At 43.6% G+C, this 19,586-nt stretch overlaps 2 protein-coding genes across 6 annotated transcripts in view; one reads left to right on the top strand and one right to left on the bottom strand.

Moving 5' to 3' along the window:
* The window catches only part of ARMC8 (armadillo repeat containing 8), a 52,940-nt gene extending 41,233 nt beyond the window's left edge, over nt 1-11,707 (bottom strand). The window contains exons 1-3 of one of the 3 annotated variants that reach the window (XM_081006676.1): nt 11,507-11,706; nt 6,827-6,903; nt 52-123 (exon numbers count right to left, since the gene is read on the bottom strand). In XM_081006676.1, the coding sequence (XP_080862802.1) occupies nt 52-123; nt 6,827-6,903; nt 11,507-11,551 (194 nt within the window). In that variant the 5' untranslated portion in view covers nt 11,552-11,706. Of the gene's footprint in view, nt 1-51; nt 124-6,826; nt 6,904-11,506 lie in introns of all 3 variants that reach the window. The other 2 variants (XM_081006675.1, XM_081006677.1) reach the window with 2 other exon arrangements.
* A 213-nt stretch (nt 11,708-11,920) lies between these two features.
* PPP2R3A (protein phosphatase 2 regulatory subunit B''alpha) overlaps nt 11,921-19,586 on the top strand; it is a 39,910-nt gene continuing 32,244 nt past the window's right edge. For all 3 annotated transcript variants that reach the window (XM_081006664.1, XM_081006662.1, XM_081006663.1), the window contains exon 1: nt 11,921-17,234. The gene's annotated coding sequence lies outside the window, so the exon portion shown is untranslated. The remainder of the gene's footprint in view (nt 17,235-19,586) is intronic.

Here is a 19,586-nt window from a genome sequence, read left to right as displayed (position 1 = left end):
AACTTGAGACCTGCTGTGAATCAGTGAAAAGGAGAGTAGCAGAGGACATACCTTGGAACTGCTCCCAAAACAATCAAGTTGGCTTTTTGTTTGTTGTTTCCAATTACAGCATTTTTCATATCTCTGTAAATCCAGAAAGAGAAAGACCCTAGTAAATTATGCTGAGGTACTAAGGGCTCAATTTTGCAGAATTTAGTTCCACCAAAATCAATAGTCTCTAAAAAAGCTAAGCACTAAAAAAACAAACAAACCAAGCAACAGTCCCCACGACTTTCAGTAACAATTTGAATCTCTGATATTTTTCTATGACCCAGTTATTTAAATAACAGAGATGTTCATTCTCACATACTGGGGTGAGCTGAGGTGAAGAAATCATTGACAAGGACAGTTATCAATATCAAGAAAATAAGGATGTAGAGAGTCAGTGCACAGTCAATGAAAAAATGGAAAGGAAATATGTAATAAGATGAGAACCTATCTTGTCTTGAATTTAAAATCACAGTAGAATGAAATACTGAAATATTTTCCTCAGTGGAAATTACAGTCATACAAAGCTTCCTTGATGCTAATCTTTATGCCAACCATCAACTTTCAATCATATTTATGATGCAGCACCACACACTTTGTAGCTACTCTCCTCAAACCTTTTCTAGTCTCTTCCAGCAATTTCCTCATTCCAACTTCAATTCAAACATAGTGAATGTAGACTTATTTCCTATCATCTTACCTTTTCTGCATTTACAGAAAGGCTATTTGCCTACTTCTCTCTATATTTTTATCAGTCAATTTGATACCGAAAAGGAATTAATCTTTTGGAACCAAAGAAAGTGATGATGTTAATAAGAATTTTAGAGGACGACAACACCGTTTGTTCCTCTAAAAACAATTGACAGTACAATTCAAATACCCTTTCAAATATTATGCAGAAGCAACAAAGAATGCTCAAGTGACTGTCTTTCCACACATTTGAGTAAAGAGGAGATGACCATTTAGCTATGATATCCCATTTATCTCCCCAAGATGACACTGATCTCTTATGATGACATTAACTTAGTAACTGTTTCCTACTTGAAAGCTTTCTCATCTTTGCATTGGAAGAAAAAGTTCATCAGTTTTAGATTTAAGTAAATATTTTAATAATAAAATTACAGTGCTAAAGTTTCCAATTGAACGACTATGTATTTTCTAGCATGCCATTGCTAAATTTCATAGCGTTGTGAATTAAAGAGATTAAGGTTGTAAAACTAAACACACTTTCAAGGGAGAAAGCCTCATGGAAGGAAGTCCCACTGTGCTCAGAGTAAGCCCTGTACTGCAAGTCTTTGAATAATTTGCAACAGTCATGAGCTTTATATCACTGAAGTAGGTCAGCCCTGGCCACCAACCACAGGGGGAGAAAGTAATGTTACTCACTAGCAATACTCTTAGCCTCACTCCCACCCCATCCGCCCTGATACCGAGGCCCCCCAAACCACATGGTACCTATAGAGGGACTTTTGAATCCCAGCAGAAGGGGAACACATGGGCAGGGAGTCCTGTAATCTGAAATCAGCCCGTGACATGCCAGAGATTGTTGTAGCCAAAATTGAAAAATTGTAATTTCCAGCAATTGATCTTTGGAGCCATACTACCTCCCATGCTGCAAGCAGAACAATGCTTTTGATTATCATAAATTTCATATTGTTTTAGAATACAGTGGTACCTCGAGTTACAGACGCTTCAGGTTACACTCTGCTAATCCAGAAATAATACCTCGGGTTAAGAACTTTGCTTCAGGATGAGAACAGAAATCGTGCTCCGGCGGCAGCAGGAGACCCCATTAGCTAAAGTGGTGCCTCAGGTTAAGAACAGTTTCAGGTTAAGAACGGACCTCCAGAACGAATTAAGTTCTTAACCCAAGGTACCACTGTAATAAGGTGCAAGATTATGCACAACTGTATCAGTAACTGGGAAGGTGTGTTGATATGTCGATGTCAGCTGAGAAATTTATTAGTTTTACACTTAACTGCTTTAATTTTTATCTCCTTCAATTTTAAAATTCTATTTTATACAATTTATATATGTTATATTTTGGATAACAGTAACAATAGTGATAATATTATGGGTGACATTCAATGATGTCTGTCCGCTTATGCAACAGAAATTCACTTGTGCAATGGGACTTTAGTTTCTCGTTTCCCTCTCCAGCTCCCCATGTACTCCCAAAATCTGCTCAAGGGTCTACTAATCCTCCAAATCTGATTCTGGGGGCCTGCAAGGAGCTGGGAGCAGGAAGAAGAAGCCATGTTGCTTGAGTGGACATTCACAAAGTTGTATCTCACCATATGTAACTAGGTCAATGGATATTACTTCGTTCAAAGTCAACTATTGAGTTCATGGCTAAAATAGGATTTGCTTCTGGGACCCTCAGCTTGTTATGGGTCCGGGACCTAGATAACTAAGGAAAAATTGTGTCTTGTTCCATGAAGATGATGGAAGACATGTGACCAGAATGAGTTCCTTTTCTTCCTATGTGATAGAAGTCCATAAAGATCAAATACATTCTGGATCTGAATATCAAAGGAGATGAAGGAAGTACCAAGATATTGTTAGGATTCTTTCCCCGTGTTGCAATCATGGGATTGTTTTTATCACATGACGGTGTGTGTTTTCATTCCACATTGTGGGAAGTGACGGAGACAGGATGTTTTTATTACTGTGTTTCCGTGATGTAGGATTTTTGTCCTTTGTTCTTTCTCTTTCCTGTTTGATGCTGATGAGGAAGGAGCTGAGTTAGAATGCTCTGAGTGTATTATATGTAAATAAAGTAGTTTAGCCAAAATGCTGAGCTACTGAGTATGTTACACTGACTGCCTATACTCTGCTGTTCCTGAAGTGTGCTGATGCCTCTGAGGCATCAGCCACTGTGATGTTCGGGCTGGAAAAAGACTTTGAGTCTTCCGAACGACTGACCAGGAGGGAGAGAACATGCCAGCCAGGCATGTGTCTCTGCCGGATTCCTACTTGTGTGTAGGACCTCCTGACAGATATACAGTAGTTTTACCAATGATCAAACACAATTTTATCTGGCTAAGTATAGCAAGAAATCTCTATTCTGTTTACTGATGAAGCCAGAATGGGCATTGCACAAGTATGAAGTACAGTTTAAGAGAAAAATGACAATTGCAAGTTCTGGCACAAACTGAGATGCATCCCCCAACTCCTCCCCATTCTGTGAAGAAAATGGAGGCATTTAATGCATACTAGATATAGGCAGGTGCTGCTAAAGAATGGTGAACAGAAGCCATCTGCTTCTGCATTCAGTGCTATAAACTTCATTACAAAACCTATCTGCAATATACATTTCCTAATATCTACCTACTGGCAATAAAATATATCCTTTTAGTCTTTCCCCATGCCAGTCCCTCCTCCCATCTTAAAAAGTAATTTGACAGCTCCACTCAAGTAAAATTAGTTGCAGTCACCTTGTGAAACCATAACATTATATTTAAACCAAAGTGACATCTTCAAACAAAGCATTTTGCAGTCCTAAAGAATGTAGATCCAGTCAAGCTATGCCCATATGCACTTGCAAATACGGCACATGAATACTGCTTCTGAAGGCTCACAGCTGAAAATCTTTGGAGCAAAAGGTTCCAACTAGACCAATTAAGAGTTAAAATGCTTTGTTTTTGGAACACAGACAGCTAAATGTAGGTGAAATCAAAGTGGTGTCCTAAAGGCTATTTTGCTTAACCAAAAGGGAAGGATTTTAGAGCAATAATCCACCTTAAAGAAGGCTGGCCACCATTTTTACTCCATCACAAAGTGGGATATGATAACATATGTAATACGTTTCTAGTTTTATAGCAGTATGGCATATACACAAATTAATTAACAAAGTCATTGGTCATGAAAGTGATTACATGCTCTTCTAGATCAAAAATGGAAATATTTTCCCCCAATATACTGCAATTTTTGTTCTACTTCAGACTTTTTCTACTTCTGCAGATGGAATTTCACATGAGGATAGCAATTTGGAATTCAGTAAGTCACTAAAACATACAGAATTCCACACGCACATATGACCAACATCACAGAACAAGAAAAGGCAACAGAGAAAAGATTGCATTATTCAAATGTTTATGGACAAAATCTTATAAGTGCTCAACAAATGCCAAATATGTTTCTGTGTTTAGAGAAAAAGACATGGTAGTCTTAAGACATTACACTCCCAAGTTTACAGAAAAGTTACACGTAAGATGTGAAAAAATAGTGCCATATAAATAAATCTCTTCATTATAGGATAGCTATACTTAGTGCATGCTTATTAATCTATCAGAACTATCACATATCCCAAACAGGGCAGCTTCCACCATCCAAAGTAGGAAATTCAGTTTTACTGACAATCACAGAATACCTATTAAACGTTTCAGTGCAACAAAAGCTGACAAATATCACCTTCTTTCAGCATACCTGCCACAAAACTAGTTTACATTATCAGTTTACCAGAGGTACATATTTTGATGTATATGCACTAATCCCTTTTTAAAGTGTCTGGAGAAACTGGCTAACAGATTAATATACTAAAACAGCTGTAACTACCTAAAGTCCAAGGCTTAGGAAGGAGAGGAGCATTTGAATTCTTCTGAGATTTGCATAAAGAGCTGGAGAAGGGTCAGAAGATTATATATTTTAGGGCATTTGTACCTCACTCTTCAGCCAAAAAGGCTCCCAGTTTACATACAATCCAATAAGACAGTCCCTACTCATGGGCTTCCAATCTAAAAAAAACACCACAACACACATAGGCAATGAACAGGGAAAGAAGAGGAAAATCAAAATCAAACTCAGGCACCAATTTCTAAACAGTTGTTCCTGGCAAATTTCAGGGGCAGAAGGTGTTTGATGGAGCTGGACCTCCAGCAAAGTTGATGGAATGAGCCTATTGCTTCCTATTGCTTCCACTTAGGCTGCCCAATGGAATGGCTGCCCCAAGGTGACAGTTGAGGGGAGAGAACTGATGGAGTTGGCCTATCACAGCAAAGCTCATGGAATGGCTCGAAAGCATTACTCATTTGAAAGCTATGGGTCAAATCATGTGGGGGGACATAGCATCCTCAGTCACATATGCTATTAGTTTTCCTCCTTTGTGTAATAGTGCTATTTGCAGGAGTGAGATTATTTTTTAACAGATCAGTGAAAGAATCAAATTGAGAAATTTATTTTCCTGGTTTACTTTTCTTGTTCTGAAAAGACCATCAACTTTTGTTTCAACCTCTCACTGAAATCTTTCCAATTCAGATGGTTACTAAAAGAATGCTAACTAACAAATGGTGGCAGAATTAGCTTCCACCCCCCCTTCCCTCCCAATTGCCTTTCCTTGTGTGTCATGCCCTTTAGGTTGCAAGACTGAGAGAAGGAACTGTTTTATTGCTGATATTTGTAAGCCACTCTGGGAGCCTTTTTTGGCTGAAGAACGGAATAAAAATAGTTTAAATAAATATACATTGGTTTGCTACTAAGAAGTATCTTTGTACAACCTAGAAGTATAATCCAGACCCTCCATGGTCATGCAGCATGAAAAATTCTATCTTCTTAAAGATTGTTTACTTGAAGTTTAATCTTTCTGGCCAATGCTGCACCTGTGGGGTTCTGCTGCTGAAAAAGGACTTCTGTATTCCTGCCCCCCGCCCTGGCTGGGGTCTTCAAAATCTGTTCTAGGTCGTTCCCAGCACTGGAGCACTTATCTTCAGAGTGCAAGGGGATGAAGGTGACAAAAGAGGAAGAGGAAGCTCCACAGAACACATAAAAGTCAGTCGCACCAGCAGAGTTGCAGCACTGGACACAGTCCTAAGCATCCAGACCTTTCCAGAAGCAAGGACTAGTGGATACTAGGCAATGTTGTTTTACCAAGATGATGCTTGGCTTCTAGAGTCATAAATATCAAACTTTGAGAACCAAACAAATTGCTGAGCACATGATTTGGAGGGTATAAGAAAAGAATACAAGAATAGTTTCTCCTTCTCTGACATGGGAAAGAGATGCTAAAGCTTGAGGCCTGCCATATCAAATTCACAACAGAGGAAGAAACCATAGTTTCCTTCTTGTGTCTGAACTGTGCTAGTATATTATTTATAATAATCAATTTCATAAATCAGAGTCTCCAAATTCAACACCAGAGTCTTACCTCATTGGCCTCATTTGGACTGTATGCTGAATCAGTTTAGCATTATGAGAATTATCCTATGTGAGTGTCAAATATATGAGCTCCCTGTCCCAAATGGCTTTTTTTGTTTGTTTGTTTCTCAGTGCATATAAAAGTTATGCTTACACTACTGTAAGCCAGGCCCCCCTAGCTGCAGAGGAAGGAGGAGGAAAACCTGGCTCCAGCCCTAGCCAGCTCCACTCCTGTGGCTAGAAGAGGGCCGGCAGTGGGGGGCTTTCTTCCCCTGGAAATGGCCAGGCTGCTTACAGCTGCATCTATATTGCAAAGTGCAATAAGTGTGTCTGTATTTTAAAATATTCTATGTAGGGATTCTCATCCCAAGTGCATGTGAGTACTAGCATGGGACAGCAAAGAAGGAGATTTATATCAGGCTTGGAAGATAAAGTAATAAATACAGTTCAGAAAGCAACTTAGAGACCTTCATACTATCAAAAGAAAAAGATTAACAGTGTTATCCTAACCATATCTACTCAAAAGTAAATACCTCTGACTTCAATGCAGTCGGTACTGCAGCCTTAGTAAAGCACAGCTATACACCTGTAAAAGCAAGCTCTGGAAAAGCTTCACACAAACCCACAGAACTAATGGCAAGATAACATACAAGTAGATATTACTTACATGACACCCTGCAGGACATTTTGGGGATCAGGATCAAATAATCTGTCAACATAGTGGCGACTGCTAGCCGTGACTTCCTGGAAGCAAAGACATTTACAGACATTTAGCATTCTAAAATTAAATACTCAAGGAAGCAATAGTACATAGGAAGCTAACACACTGATATAATTTAGTATTTTGTATGAATTTTCCAACAAATGTGAGCTCAGAACACCTCACAAAACTTCCCCTCCCTCTCTTCCCAGGTACAGACCCCACACACCAACCTAGTAGGGGGCTTCAAGGGAGGACAGGAATTCTGCTCACAGTGTTGCATATCAGCCCATTTATAAATACATTAGTGAGCATGTTTTGATTCTTGGCACTGAAATAAACCATTATGCTTAACAATAATTCCTGTAAGAAATATAAACCTATGCCAGTTTAAGCACAAGCACTATAGTCACTCAGGAGCCATGCTTAGTTATAAGCAATTATCAGAAATAGTCAGATATTGCTTTCAGATGTATTAGATGAACATCATCCACTAGTGAGCTACTGTTCAACTGAAGCCCTTTTAAAAACATCCCCTATGCGTACTTTCCAAGTTCACAGAATAGATATGAAGAACTAATTTCAGAATGTGCATAAGTATTTCCAGCATCTGAAAGACATTTTGCTCTGCAGAGAAATAACATTGTAACCTGCTTTTTTGCTGATTTTTTAAACCCCTAGTTTGATATTAAGACTGTCAACATTTCTTAGCTTATTTGAATTCCAGTCAGATTCTACATATGTATAGTCAGATGGAAATCCTACAAATCCAAGCAACTTGTTCCAAGCAAACATGTAGAAGATTGCACTTTAGTTCCTCCTGGATTGTTAGCAGGCTCTGCATAATTAGCTGGGCTCTTTTGGGTGAGAGGAGGAAGTTAGGCTTAAAGCAGGGGTTGCAAGGTTTACCTCGCCTGGGCAGGTTCACTGCAGCAGAGATCGCTCCCTGGGCTGGATCGTGTGCACCTGCAATTTCCGGCATCTGCGCAGATACGATTTCTGGCGCCGAAGTGAGTACCCACGCTGCACTGCGCCAGTTTAGCACAGTGCACGGGAACTCACTGAGCGGGCGGCTCGGTTCGGGAGTGGCTCAGGGGCTGGTTAAATGACCCCCGTGGGCCGCTTGTGGCCCATGGGCTTTAGGTTGCCGACCCCTGGCTTAAAGAGTTGGTTTGTGTGCTTGCAAGGGGTTACAGGTAAATTGGCTGCAGACAGCCACTCTCCTTATTTCTCAGCGAGGGGAGGGCAAACAAAGCAAGAAGAGACAGTGTGAAAGATAGAGTTTGCTGGTTTGTGGGAGGGCTTTGGAGGGAGGGAGGAGAGAGAGCGAGCAAACAAAACAGAAGAGCTGGTGCCTGCAAAGTACCTGCAAAGTATTCATTCAGCTGAGCTACCCCCTGGGAAGCTGTCAAGTCTCCACCTTTTGTTCACAGGTATATTGCCTTGTTGAAACACTTATCAGGATATAATTTCAATGCCATTTCAATATCAGCGATTTCTTGCACAGCCCTATGGCTGGCAATCTTTTTCTTGCTGATCTTCCCATAGGAATCTGAGATACGTTCTGGAGGGTTTCCACAGAACACAGTTTAAAGCCATTGGCCAACAGCATACAGATTATGCTCCAGTTTCACTTAAAACCCAGCGATTTCCCCAACAAATGACTACATCTCTTTGCCAAGAAATTAAAGATTCTGGACAAAACGTTAATGCGGAAATAACTTTCTCCTTTCATAATTAATATGCACATGGCTCTCATATATATACTTTCAAGACCAAGCATGAGCAGAGGAGTTGGCTACTGAATTCAGCATGCTGTATCTCCAACTCCATCATCATCTTTATTTATTACCTCTCACACACTAAGTCTGACCATTACCTGTACTATATATACCAGGGTGCATCTCCCTTTTCAGGTGCCATGAACTAGAATGGGACATTTGATGACTGAAGCAACTGGAAAACTCTGAAGCTGGCATTACAAATTTTAAATATTTTCCAGTGCTTGCTAGAGCTAGCACTTCAGCATTTGGTGCTGCTGCCTATGAATCTGATTTTATTGGGTTATTACATACATGAGCCCATTCACTCCTAAAATCAAAGTGCTCTTTTAATTTTATTTAATATTTGTATACTGCTTTTCCAACAAGCAAGCCAACCCTATCTCTTACCTAGGGTATATGCACTCCCCTGCCATCTCTCACCCTGTGGAGGTGGGGGTGAGAGAGAGACTGGTTCCACCAACAGGCTCTCTCACCTTGGGGCAGCCAACATACTGAATAGTCATTTAATCCCATATTGTAATAACAGAGCCTAGAGAGAAAATGGGGAGACACCCTCACCCCGATTCTCATTCCTGTCACCTATGGTGGAGGAGCAAGATCCACAGGAATGCAGACAATCTCATAGTGGAAGGAGTGCCACCACAATGCTTCTAGACTTCCAATTTGTTGCTATGCAGCAGGAAGAAAAGATAAAAGGTTCTGCCAGGATTCTGAGGTGGAACTATCCAGAAAACTTAGGATGCAGCAGCAGAAGAGATTTTCTCCAAATCTTTTAATCCAAGTAGCAGTTCTCTATCTATGTGGGGAACTTAATTAGGTATCCAGTTCTCCCAATAACTGACCAACAAGCTCAACCTTGATGGATAAGACTTCAAAATAGAGAGAGGGAGACAGAAACCAGCCTATTCAATGCAGATAGGTGTTTTATAGATATTGTTTACAAAAAGCTTTTGACAGAAAAAGCAGCACTATTAAGTTTAGCATTAATAAAAACTGCCCATAATTCAACTTAAGCTTTTATTTATTTCTCTGCAGCTGATACTTACCTGTAAAGGTGGCTATATGAATACCTGAATTATACTTGTCTGCAACTTTTAGGGCCTCCATCTGACTGTCTAAGGTAGCAATTTGTAAATGATGGCTCATTTTTGCTGGAACCAAGAGATATGTACCAAGATTGCCAGAAGTGAAAAAGCATCAAGTAAATAGAAGATCTGCAATAGTCTCAAGCAACAAAGTGTACAGCATCTCAGAGACTAACAAGTTTAGTGCAATTAACACTTTGTAAACTGGACCACCCCGTGACATCTTGCAGGAGATGTGCAATGTTGTGAAAACTGCTCTTATTGTAGGGTTTCACCATCCAGATAGAGAATCATAGAATCAGAGTTTGAAGGACCTCCAAGGCTCAGCTAGTCCAACCCCTTGCAATGCAGGAATGCAGTAATCTCAACTAGATCATAGAAAGAAACTATGAGACACTAAGTTTAAAAACTTTACAAAGTTTGTTCAACTTGACTGCCCTGGTTTTTAGCTTGGATCAAGCATTGTTTTACACATCAGAACTATCAAAATGAAGTTAAGATCACTACATTAGGTAATAACCCTTTTCTGCAATTAAGAAATATTTTTCTTCTACCAAACTAGGCAATGCTTTCTGTCCCAATCTAATTCAAGAGGGAGATCCTAGAGAATTCTAGCATTTTGTCAGAAGAGTAAAAAACTTTGATATGATTTGTAATCAAGCCTGACTGCTGCCAGGGAATGAGAATGGAATCATAAATGAGTCCACACAAGCAAGAGACAGCATACCAGGATTGAACAGAACAAGCTGACAGAAGTTGACACAGCCCCTGGCAAATGTAATCAAAAATTTCAATTCAGTTTCTTACTTGGGTGAGTTGAAAGAAAGCTTGTATACAAGCCTCAATCCAGGTAAGTTAGTTTAAATTCATTCATTTCTATTGGTTTTAACCGCAACTCACTTCCTGTGCATAAGGTTCAACAAGCAACAGAACATGTAGCTACTTTCTCTTCTCAGGGTGAAAGTAGGAGGAATTGCCAGTTTTTGTACAAAGGCAGCATCCCTATGGATGGATACTGAAACTGGAACAAACTTTTTCTTTAAAAGATCTGGACATACAAGTCCAACAAGTTAAGTGGCCAAGTTTGCAATGATGCCTAAGTCACACAGTACACCTCCACTAAAGACTGGACAGCTGCAGCAGGACCTTCATGAACCTGGCACATGGGCAAGAGAACACGAAGGCAGAGTGTGCATTGAAAAATGCTACATTTGGAAGGTACAATCGCGTTGCAATGGGGGACTTCCTTTTGTGCGTTGTGAAATAGTACAGTAAAAATTAAAAAGTAGTAATAACCATGCAAGGCCATAAGTAGCAGAGGAAAAGAATGCGGCTGGGAAAGCTATTCACTCCCACAAGAATCCAACGAGGCCGGTTGCCATCATGCCTGTGACATCTGAGCAGGGATTAAACGCAGAAGTGGTCTGACGCGGCACGGCTAGCCGTCGCCCTCCCTCCGAGGAGCCCTCTCTCCCACCCCCGGCCGCCCTCTCCTTCCCACGGACGTCCGCCAAGGGGAAAGGGAGCCAGTGCGAAGACGAGGCCGCGGGGGGAGGCGAGGGCGAGGACGGGACGGGCAACCAGCGAGGGCGGGACCCGCGGCGGGCAACCTAAGGAGGCAGTCCCTCGCTCGCCCCGCCAGGCACCGCACGGCCGGACCCGCCGCCTCCAGGCCGAGGTAAGGGAGAGCCGTCCCGCGGAAGCCTCGCCACGCCTCACTCCCTTCCCCAGGATCGGCGGCTGCCGCCGTTGCCGCGCCGCCCCAGGCCTCCACTCACCGACAAGACACTCATGCGGAGCGGCGTCTCCAACACACACGCCATCTTGGTGCGCGCCAGAAGTGCTAGCCGGTCAACCCCACGCGAGAGCCGGAGCCACGACTGCTGTTGCTGCCGCCGCTGCCGCCGCCGCCGCCATGCGCGGCCACATCGCCGGGAGAGGAGAGCGAGGAGAAGGGAGTACGCCCCGCTCGGCTCGAATCAGCTAACGAAAAAAACAAACTGCTTCTCCGTGAAGCGGACACTGCGCACGCGCCAACGGGGGCTGGGAGGGAGGGACGGAGGGATGGTGGGCGGGATTATTGCCGGAAGTAGATGGATTTACTCCCACCTGCTTGCGGAATTCAAGGATGAAGAAGAATCGTTACGCGCCAGCTCTACTTTTAGAGACGGTTCGGCGCTGGGCCAATGAGAGACGGAGGGAGGCTAGCGAGGCTTCCTGCTTATGCGCGTGCGCAGAGTCGAAACCACCTGTCCGAATCTGTCCTTGGCCGTGAGTGGGAGGAAAAATTGAGCTATCGCTGTTTGTGTGCGAGAGACAGAGAATTTCACCAACCCCGGACCATAACCCTATAAACGCTTCCACTGACTTTCACTCGGTGTTCCTTGGTTATGGTTACATGCACGGTAATTTTCAGAATCTATACATCCCCTTAAATTTTATGATTAGACAGATTAGGTGCTGTACAAAAGTGACATAGACTGCGTTAAAGGGCTGCATCAACACTAGATGAGCAAGGGAGGAAAAATGATCAAGAATTTCCCCCCAAAATAATTTTTATAAGTTTTCATGTAAATACAGCAACAACATACAACTGCAGTAACTTGCCCTGTGGTACATTGTTTCATATGCAGTACACAGTACACAAGCAAGATGATAAAGAATTTGATGAATAGCAGAGATAGGCCAACAGTGGAAAGAGAACAATCCAATCATGCACTCTTATTCTGAAGTGAATCCCATTGTTTAATGGGTTTCACTCTCAGGTGAGCACACAGAGATTGAAATTGTAGGATCCTGGAAGATGAAAAGATAGGTGCCAGGTGTTCTAAAACGATAAAGGGCTCATCATCTGTATGGTTGCCTGGATCTGGCTGGTCAGTTTCTAAGACAGAGCAGCAGACTGCACTTGAACATATAAGAAGTCTATTGACAGGCCTGTTGCAGAATGCAAACAATTAGCTATTACTAAACAAGCAGCTACCAGCAAAAATGTCATTTAAAATAAAAAATAAAACACCCTTTTGCACAGAACTCTTCCTCAAACAACTGTTTTAGAACTAAAGTTTGTCCTTGCAGATTCAGGTGGGAAAGGAAGAGAGGGTGAAAGGAAGTGGCAGTCTTCATGTGTGTGGTTCCAAATTGTTGTCTGGCTTGAAGCAGCAGACAATCTAAAATTATTTAATGCTTTTTTGCAAATCTGGCATATCAAAAAACTTTTCTTTTTAAAAAATGTGCATGTACCCTATCTAGCTAGATATAACCCCAGCAGCTCAAGCAATGCAACCAGCATAGTTTTGAACATATGAGCAAACAAAACCAGCTGCAAACATGTGCTTAGCATAGACCTGGAGTGCAGAGGTGCAGGGAATAATGATGATACGACTAACAGAGATGTGGCCAATTTTCAGTTAGTCAGTCTTCAAGATCCCAAGACAAAGCAGGGCCCCTTTTCCTCCTCTCTTTTGTAAATGGATGTGCCAACCCATTTTTAACCTATTTTTACTGCACTATTCAAATCTAGTAAATTTTAAAACTTTCAATGGCCACTAAGCACATGCTCAGTCTTTTTGGGTCTGTATTGTGGGAGGCAGTTTTTTTGCTCCTTTAGTATTTTTTCTTAAAGATTTTTACTTCTGCAAACTTTGGGGTTTTCTGAGCATGCTGATACTTCCTTCTTGTTTCTCAATAGCTATATGTTGGCTATAGAGCCACTGTAACTCTAATTTGCTATTAGAGATTCTGACATATAGCAATTTACCATAACCCATAAGATTACCACAGGCAGATCTTACTTAGCTTTGCTACTTCTAAACTGGTACAAATATTGAAGATCCTGAAAATTTAAAAAATAAAATAAAAACCAGCTATGATATTTTGCTATATTGTGATTGGAGAAGCAGATTGTGTTTCAGGTAAGGCCCACAACATGCATTATGTCACAGAACCTTATGAGAAAAGCACAAGCAAGCCACTGAATTTAAGAGAAAGCAGAAGTTCAGACACAACAATGTGACAAGCAAAACTTTCTGAAAGCTAGGTATCATTCTTTGCTACTCCCAAGAAAGGGAATCAAATGAACTTAATATAGTTTTGGTACCCCTGAACTAAATAATTAGTTTCTAAACAGATGGGAGGTCCTGACAAATAGTTGGTTGTTTGGTTAAAAAAAATAAAAAATAACCAACCTTGCACGTGGGAGATCTGTGCATGTAATTACGTCTTGCTATTCATAAGCCTAATGCAGGCATTCTCCCTAAAATGTGGACCAGAGAAAGTACAAATGAAAAGGTAGGACATCCTGACAATAACGTTACAGTGCTGTTTTTAAACCTGCTATCATTATATGGTATACCTACAGTTAATGTTCTTTGTATGAAACTAAGTTAAATAATTTCTCACAGCATGCAATTTCCCACATATCACACACATGGTGTTTCTACAAATTAACAAGGTGATACTGATTTACTGTTTTTTGTTTTGAAAACCAGCTTTAATATTTTGTTATATGTGGACCAAAAAGGCAGATTCTGTTCCAGAATTCAAACATATATCAATTTTTTGTTAATCCACGAGACTGGCACAAGTGACCCCATGAGCCTTGCAGTGCTGTTGGGATCAGGTTTAGATTGGCAGGCCCTGATGCAGGAGGAGGAATAAACAGGAGAACTGAAGGATGGGAACCTGGGCTGGAGGCGTGAGGAGATCTCCCCTTTCCACCCCCGTTTGAGCCCCTTCAGAAGGGGGAGCAAGGTGCCAGCTCTCCTCCCCAACTTTCCTGCCAAATGGAAAGCCTCGTTAGAGCTTGGGGAGGTATTGGAACAGCCAAGGGAAGGGTGAGCTGTGAGTAGCAGGAAGGTGCAGTCTTGTTGCCTAGAATTGGGCCTCACCTTAACACATGGGATCAGACCCCAAGGAGCAGTCCCAAGATTTCCACAAGGCAAGTGAGTGTGCCATGCCTCATCTTTAAAAGCTTGGTGAACAGGACATGGAAAGTTGAGAGATCTTTGTTGCTACTGTCCCATTCTGAACTTCTTGCTCTGCTCTTGAACTTCTGAACCACGACACCTAAGCCTTGTGTCTGCTGCTGAGACAGTACTGTTATTTGCCTGAATAAAGTTTTGCTGACCAAAAAAAAGGTCTCTTTTTGTGTGTTTTAGTGGCCAGGACAGCCACTGTCTTTTTGCAATGTTTGAACTACTAGAGAATAAGCTACTGTCCCACAGAAAAATACTGAGACAGGGTGTTTTTTATATTATTTTCTATGCAACAGAAAGGCAAGCTGAGTTTCCAGCAACAGATCTTTACAGATAGCAGTTCCTATCAAATCATAAACCGGCATAGTATGTTCTATATGATTTTGCAATACCTAGAGCTAATACAGGAAATCCTAACAAGTAAAGCAAATGAACAAATACCAGCTGTGATGGTTGCTACACATAGTCTGAGAGAGAGCATCTTAACAGATCCTGAAACATTTTTATTTATGACCAGCTGTAAAACCAGTACAAGTGCATCCTATCTAGATTTGTTATTTTTGGACTGGAGCAGCAGCTATTGTCTAGACAGAAATACTGACAAGCAGGGCTACTTCACAACAACTATCCTGGTTTGGTTCACCTGGACCGGAAAGGCAAATAATGCCCCAGGCAAAAGATCCTACGGTAGCAATTTCTCACAAGCCATGAAACTCATGAGCATTGTCTTGCTCGGCTACTTTGGAACTGGAGAATGAGGTAGGCTATCCTCCTGACCAGTAGAATTCTCAAAAAAACAGCTATCATGATGTTGCTTAGCAGTTTGCCCTCTCTTTCTCTTTCTGTAATTGCCTCATCTTGATTACTACTTTGGTTTTGCTTTAAGTGGTCTCTGATGGAAGTTAGGGCCTTGGCAAAATAGTCTTTTTGTTTCTTAATGAATGTGGATGCCTTCCTGGTGGCCTGAAATCCACCCTTTAGATTTAGAAAGTAATACGAGTTTAGAAGATAATACACCCCAGACAAGAAGTAGGCTGAGAGTCAGCTAAAGGCAGATTTGCAGTTTCAGCTGGGATACTAGTCAGAGATTGTGAATTGGCTGAAGCATCCCTGAGGTACAGTTGTTATCTCTAATGCTGCCTTTGGAAGAGTGCCTCTTTTGCTTCTCTCATCCAAAGGAAACTAAACCTTGCCCATAGAATTTTTAACTGCTTGGGAAAGTGGCAGCATATAACAAAAACTTAAGAATTAAGATAAGAGATAAAAACAATACACTAGGCAGGAGATCCTGACAAACAGCAATTTCTGAAAACCCATGAAGATAGGTGCAGATACTCACCTATCCACTTTTGTTTACTACTGAACTTGAAAAGGATAATTTTTTCTCATTATATCTGTGCGTGTATTTTGATAAAATGTAATGCATATCAAGTGGTTTACTTCAATAGCCCTGAGCTGGCCAAAATGCTTATTTGTTAAATATTGGTGCTCAAACTCCAGTTCTTCATGCCTAGGTGAATTACTGGATTTTTGGAAGCACCAAGCTGGAGCATTGGTCATGATCTGGACTAGCCTACAGCTTCTTTCAGGACACAGAGCTAAATCAAACCTAAGTTCCTTCTTCCTCCCATATATACACTCACACCACTGAATGGAATAAAGAACCAGGAGCCTATTCCAGCCCTATGGGGAAGGAGCTGATGAGTGAGTACACAAGATGGGTGCGGTGAGTCAAGCAAGTATGAGCCAAATAGCATAGGGCGGGTGCACTTCTGGAACAGGCCTGGAGTCAAAAGAGTCAGGAAACTGTAGCTGGCATTTCACAGATGCCAGACTCAAGGGTTCCATAATCTGGACCCAGAACTCCAGAGTCATGTGGTTTAGAAGCAGATAATGAAAAACCCGAGTTGCTTTCCTTCCCCTCCTGGTTTCTGAATCTTTCGAGACCCGCCGCGACTCTTCCGAAACTTTCCTCTGCTGCAGAGCGCGCTTCCAGCCGAACTCCACATTTTTCTGCTATCGAGGGCGTTGGCCTTTTGTTTCAACGCCCACCTAAGAGCCTGAACTCCGAGAGAACAGCTTGTCTGAATCCTCAAGGCCCTCGAGAGGGCGGTTTCCCTTGGACGGAGCAGGGCGAAGAGGACGCGGGGCTCGGCTGCAGAAGTCTCTCCCACCCCACCCGTCGTCCCACTGCCGCCTGGGGCTTAAGGCACGGGACACCGAAATAGTTTCAGGCGGGAGCTATGCGCGGCGGGCGGCGTCCCTAGCACGAAGTCGCAGTCGGGCAGGGCTCTGTTATGCTGTACCCGTGGCCCGGCCCTCTCTTGGAAGGGAACCGCCGCCTTCGCCTCTCCCCTCCCCTCTCCAGTCCCACTTGAGCGCGCTCGGCGGGCGCCCCCTTCGTCGCGCGGGAGGGACAGGAAAAGAGGCAGAGCCTCCCTGGGCCCGGAGGAGGGTGGAGGAAGGAGGAGGAGGGCTGCATCCGAAGAAGAGCGCCCCACGATGGGAGAGGGAGTCGCCCCGGCGGCGGGTAGGTGCTCAGCTACTGTCCCGTCCGCCTCAGGCGCTGTCGGCCAACTGCTCGTTAGTAATTGCGCTCAACAACTTAGCAAAGTGGCGCCGAAGAGGCAGCTTTTCCCTCCCTCCCCCCCACGCCCAAGCCTCGTCCGCGGTCTGAATCCATGCTGCGTTTTACTTTGGTGGGACAGGAGGCGGGGAGGAGGGAGCGGCCGGGGCCGAAACAAGAGGCACCTCAATAATTCCCAACGCCTTCCGCGGCGTTCGGGCGCCTCGGCTGTCCCCAGCAGCTTCTGCGTCCGCTGGGCGAGCGGGTGACAGCCGAGGCTCAGGGAGGGAGCGGGAGCCGCTTTTAACGCCTGGGGAGCGCCGTCGATTTGCCCCTCGGTCAGGGCCGGCTGCAGGTTTTGGTGGGCCCTCGGGCACAGGTGCCCATGGGGCACGGTGGTTGCAGCTCGTTTCTTGTTGCGCCCTTTCTCCGCTCTCTTTCTTCCTTTCTCTCTCCCTCTCCTCCCGCCCATCGCAGCTCCCTTCCTGCCTTTCCCCTACCTCCTTTACACTCTCTGCCTTTGGGTCTCCTCTTGACACAATCCTGTGATTGCTCCGACACACACGCACACTCTGCAGCTCCGTTTCACACACCAACACCCGCTGTCTTTTCTCTCTTTGCACCAGGTCTCCCTTTTGCCCACCTATGTATCGCAAGGACTCTGGGCAAGTTCTCATTGGGGGGACGGCTGGAGGAGAGCTGCAACTTTTTCGTGCTCCTTATTACTACCTCCCTTGGTGCAGATGAGGCAGAAGTGTTGTTTTGCTTTTCCTAGGCGTCTCTCCCAGCTTGCAGAATTCTCTGAAACAAAGTCCCCATTTTCCCTTGACAGAGCCGCTTTGAGGCCACAGAGAATATTTTCTGAGAGTACTGGGATTTTTGGAGCTGGATGGAGCCCTTGCTCAGCTCCTTGCAGGCATCTCAACTTAGGACATGTATGATCACCCTAGAGGCTCTGATGATATCATAGGAGCCTCTGGAACAGTCACCCATTTCGCTGCTTCAGAGATGCCAAGAAGGAGCTGAGCAACAACACCCTTGTGATTGAAGAAGCCCTCAGGGCTCAAAATAAATGTGCTACATTACTTCTTCCTACACTCCACCCAACAAGAAATAGACCTTTAACCAAGAAGTCCCTGTGAATGTTGCTGGAGCTTCTGGGGCAGCCTCATTTCTTGATTTGAAGCTGCTGGGAGGAGTCAGATGTTTGCTGCTGCCATGCAACTCTCCCATTGAGAAGTGGGAAACTGGCCCAGCATCTCAGGTTAGCAATGGGTCCTCTGCCACGTTGTGGGCCTTTGGCAGGTGCCCCACCTTGCCCATTATTATTGTTATTATTTGGTTTGAAGCTTGGCTACCAAATAGTGGTATTCAGGATAATCCAAAATACGATGATGAGTCATAGTGAATACAAATAATCTGGGACTGCCAGCAGGCCTGCTAGGCAGCAGAAGCAAAAGCAGCCTGACAGCAGTGGCACAATAATCAACAGCCTGTTAAGTCTTGTCATGGCAGTGGGTGGCGGTGGCAGAAGTGACGGCAGCTTGCAAGGCCTTGTTGTGGCGGTGGCAGTAGTGGCCTGCAAGGCCTTGTGCTGGTGGCAGGAGACAGAAGCAAAGATATCCTGCCACAGCTTCTGCCACTGCCTCCACTGCCGGGAGGAATTGCAGGCCTCAGCTACTTATTGCCACCACGGTGAGGCCTCACAAGCCCCACTGCTTGTGTCGCCACAAGGCCTTGCAGGCTGCCACTAATATTGCTGGAATTTCCTGCCACTGCCGCAAGGCCTCGCAGGATGCGACTGCTGCCGTCACCTCCTGTCACTGCTGTGAGTCCCTGCAGGCGTTTGCCGCGAGGACTTGCAGGCCACCGCCGCTTCTGCTGTCAGATCCTGTCGCCACTGCGAGGCCTTGCAGGAGAACACTGTAGATTTGTCTACAGCATGTGCATTGTATTTTATAGAAGCAAGGAGATACAAAGATAAATAGGCAACAGGTGTAGTAAGACAGAGACTGGTGTCTGAGTTCAGGTGAGGAAGAACAGGTCATGTGTTTTGAGCCTGGAAATAAGTGCTTGAGTAAGACTTGGGAAATTAGGTACTGTGTCACAGATTGTAAAGAAGCAAAAGGCATCAGTATTCATAGTCCACATGTGTTTTAAAATTGAGCTGCTAGAATCTCTGGGATTCCTTGGAAACTTAATAAGAATGCATTTGTTCTCAGGTTCTGCTTGTGAACTTTCCATGGGCACCTTTGCTAGGCTTTGCCCAGGACCGTTGGCTTGGTCTTCCGATGTTCCTTGATCAGCAAATGTAAA

The sequence above is a fragment of the Podarcis pityusensis genome (assembly GCF_964106645.2).
Source record: "Podarcis pityusensis genome assembly, chromosome: 5".
Lineage (NCBI taxonomy): Eukaryota > Metazoa > Chordata > Lepidosauria > Squamata > Lacertidae > Podarcis > Podarcis pityusensis.
The sequence above is the reverse complement of the archived record's forward strand: the minus strand, read 5'-3'. Positions and strand labels throughout refer to the sequence as shown.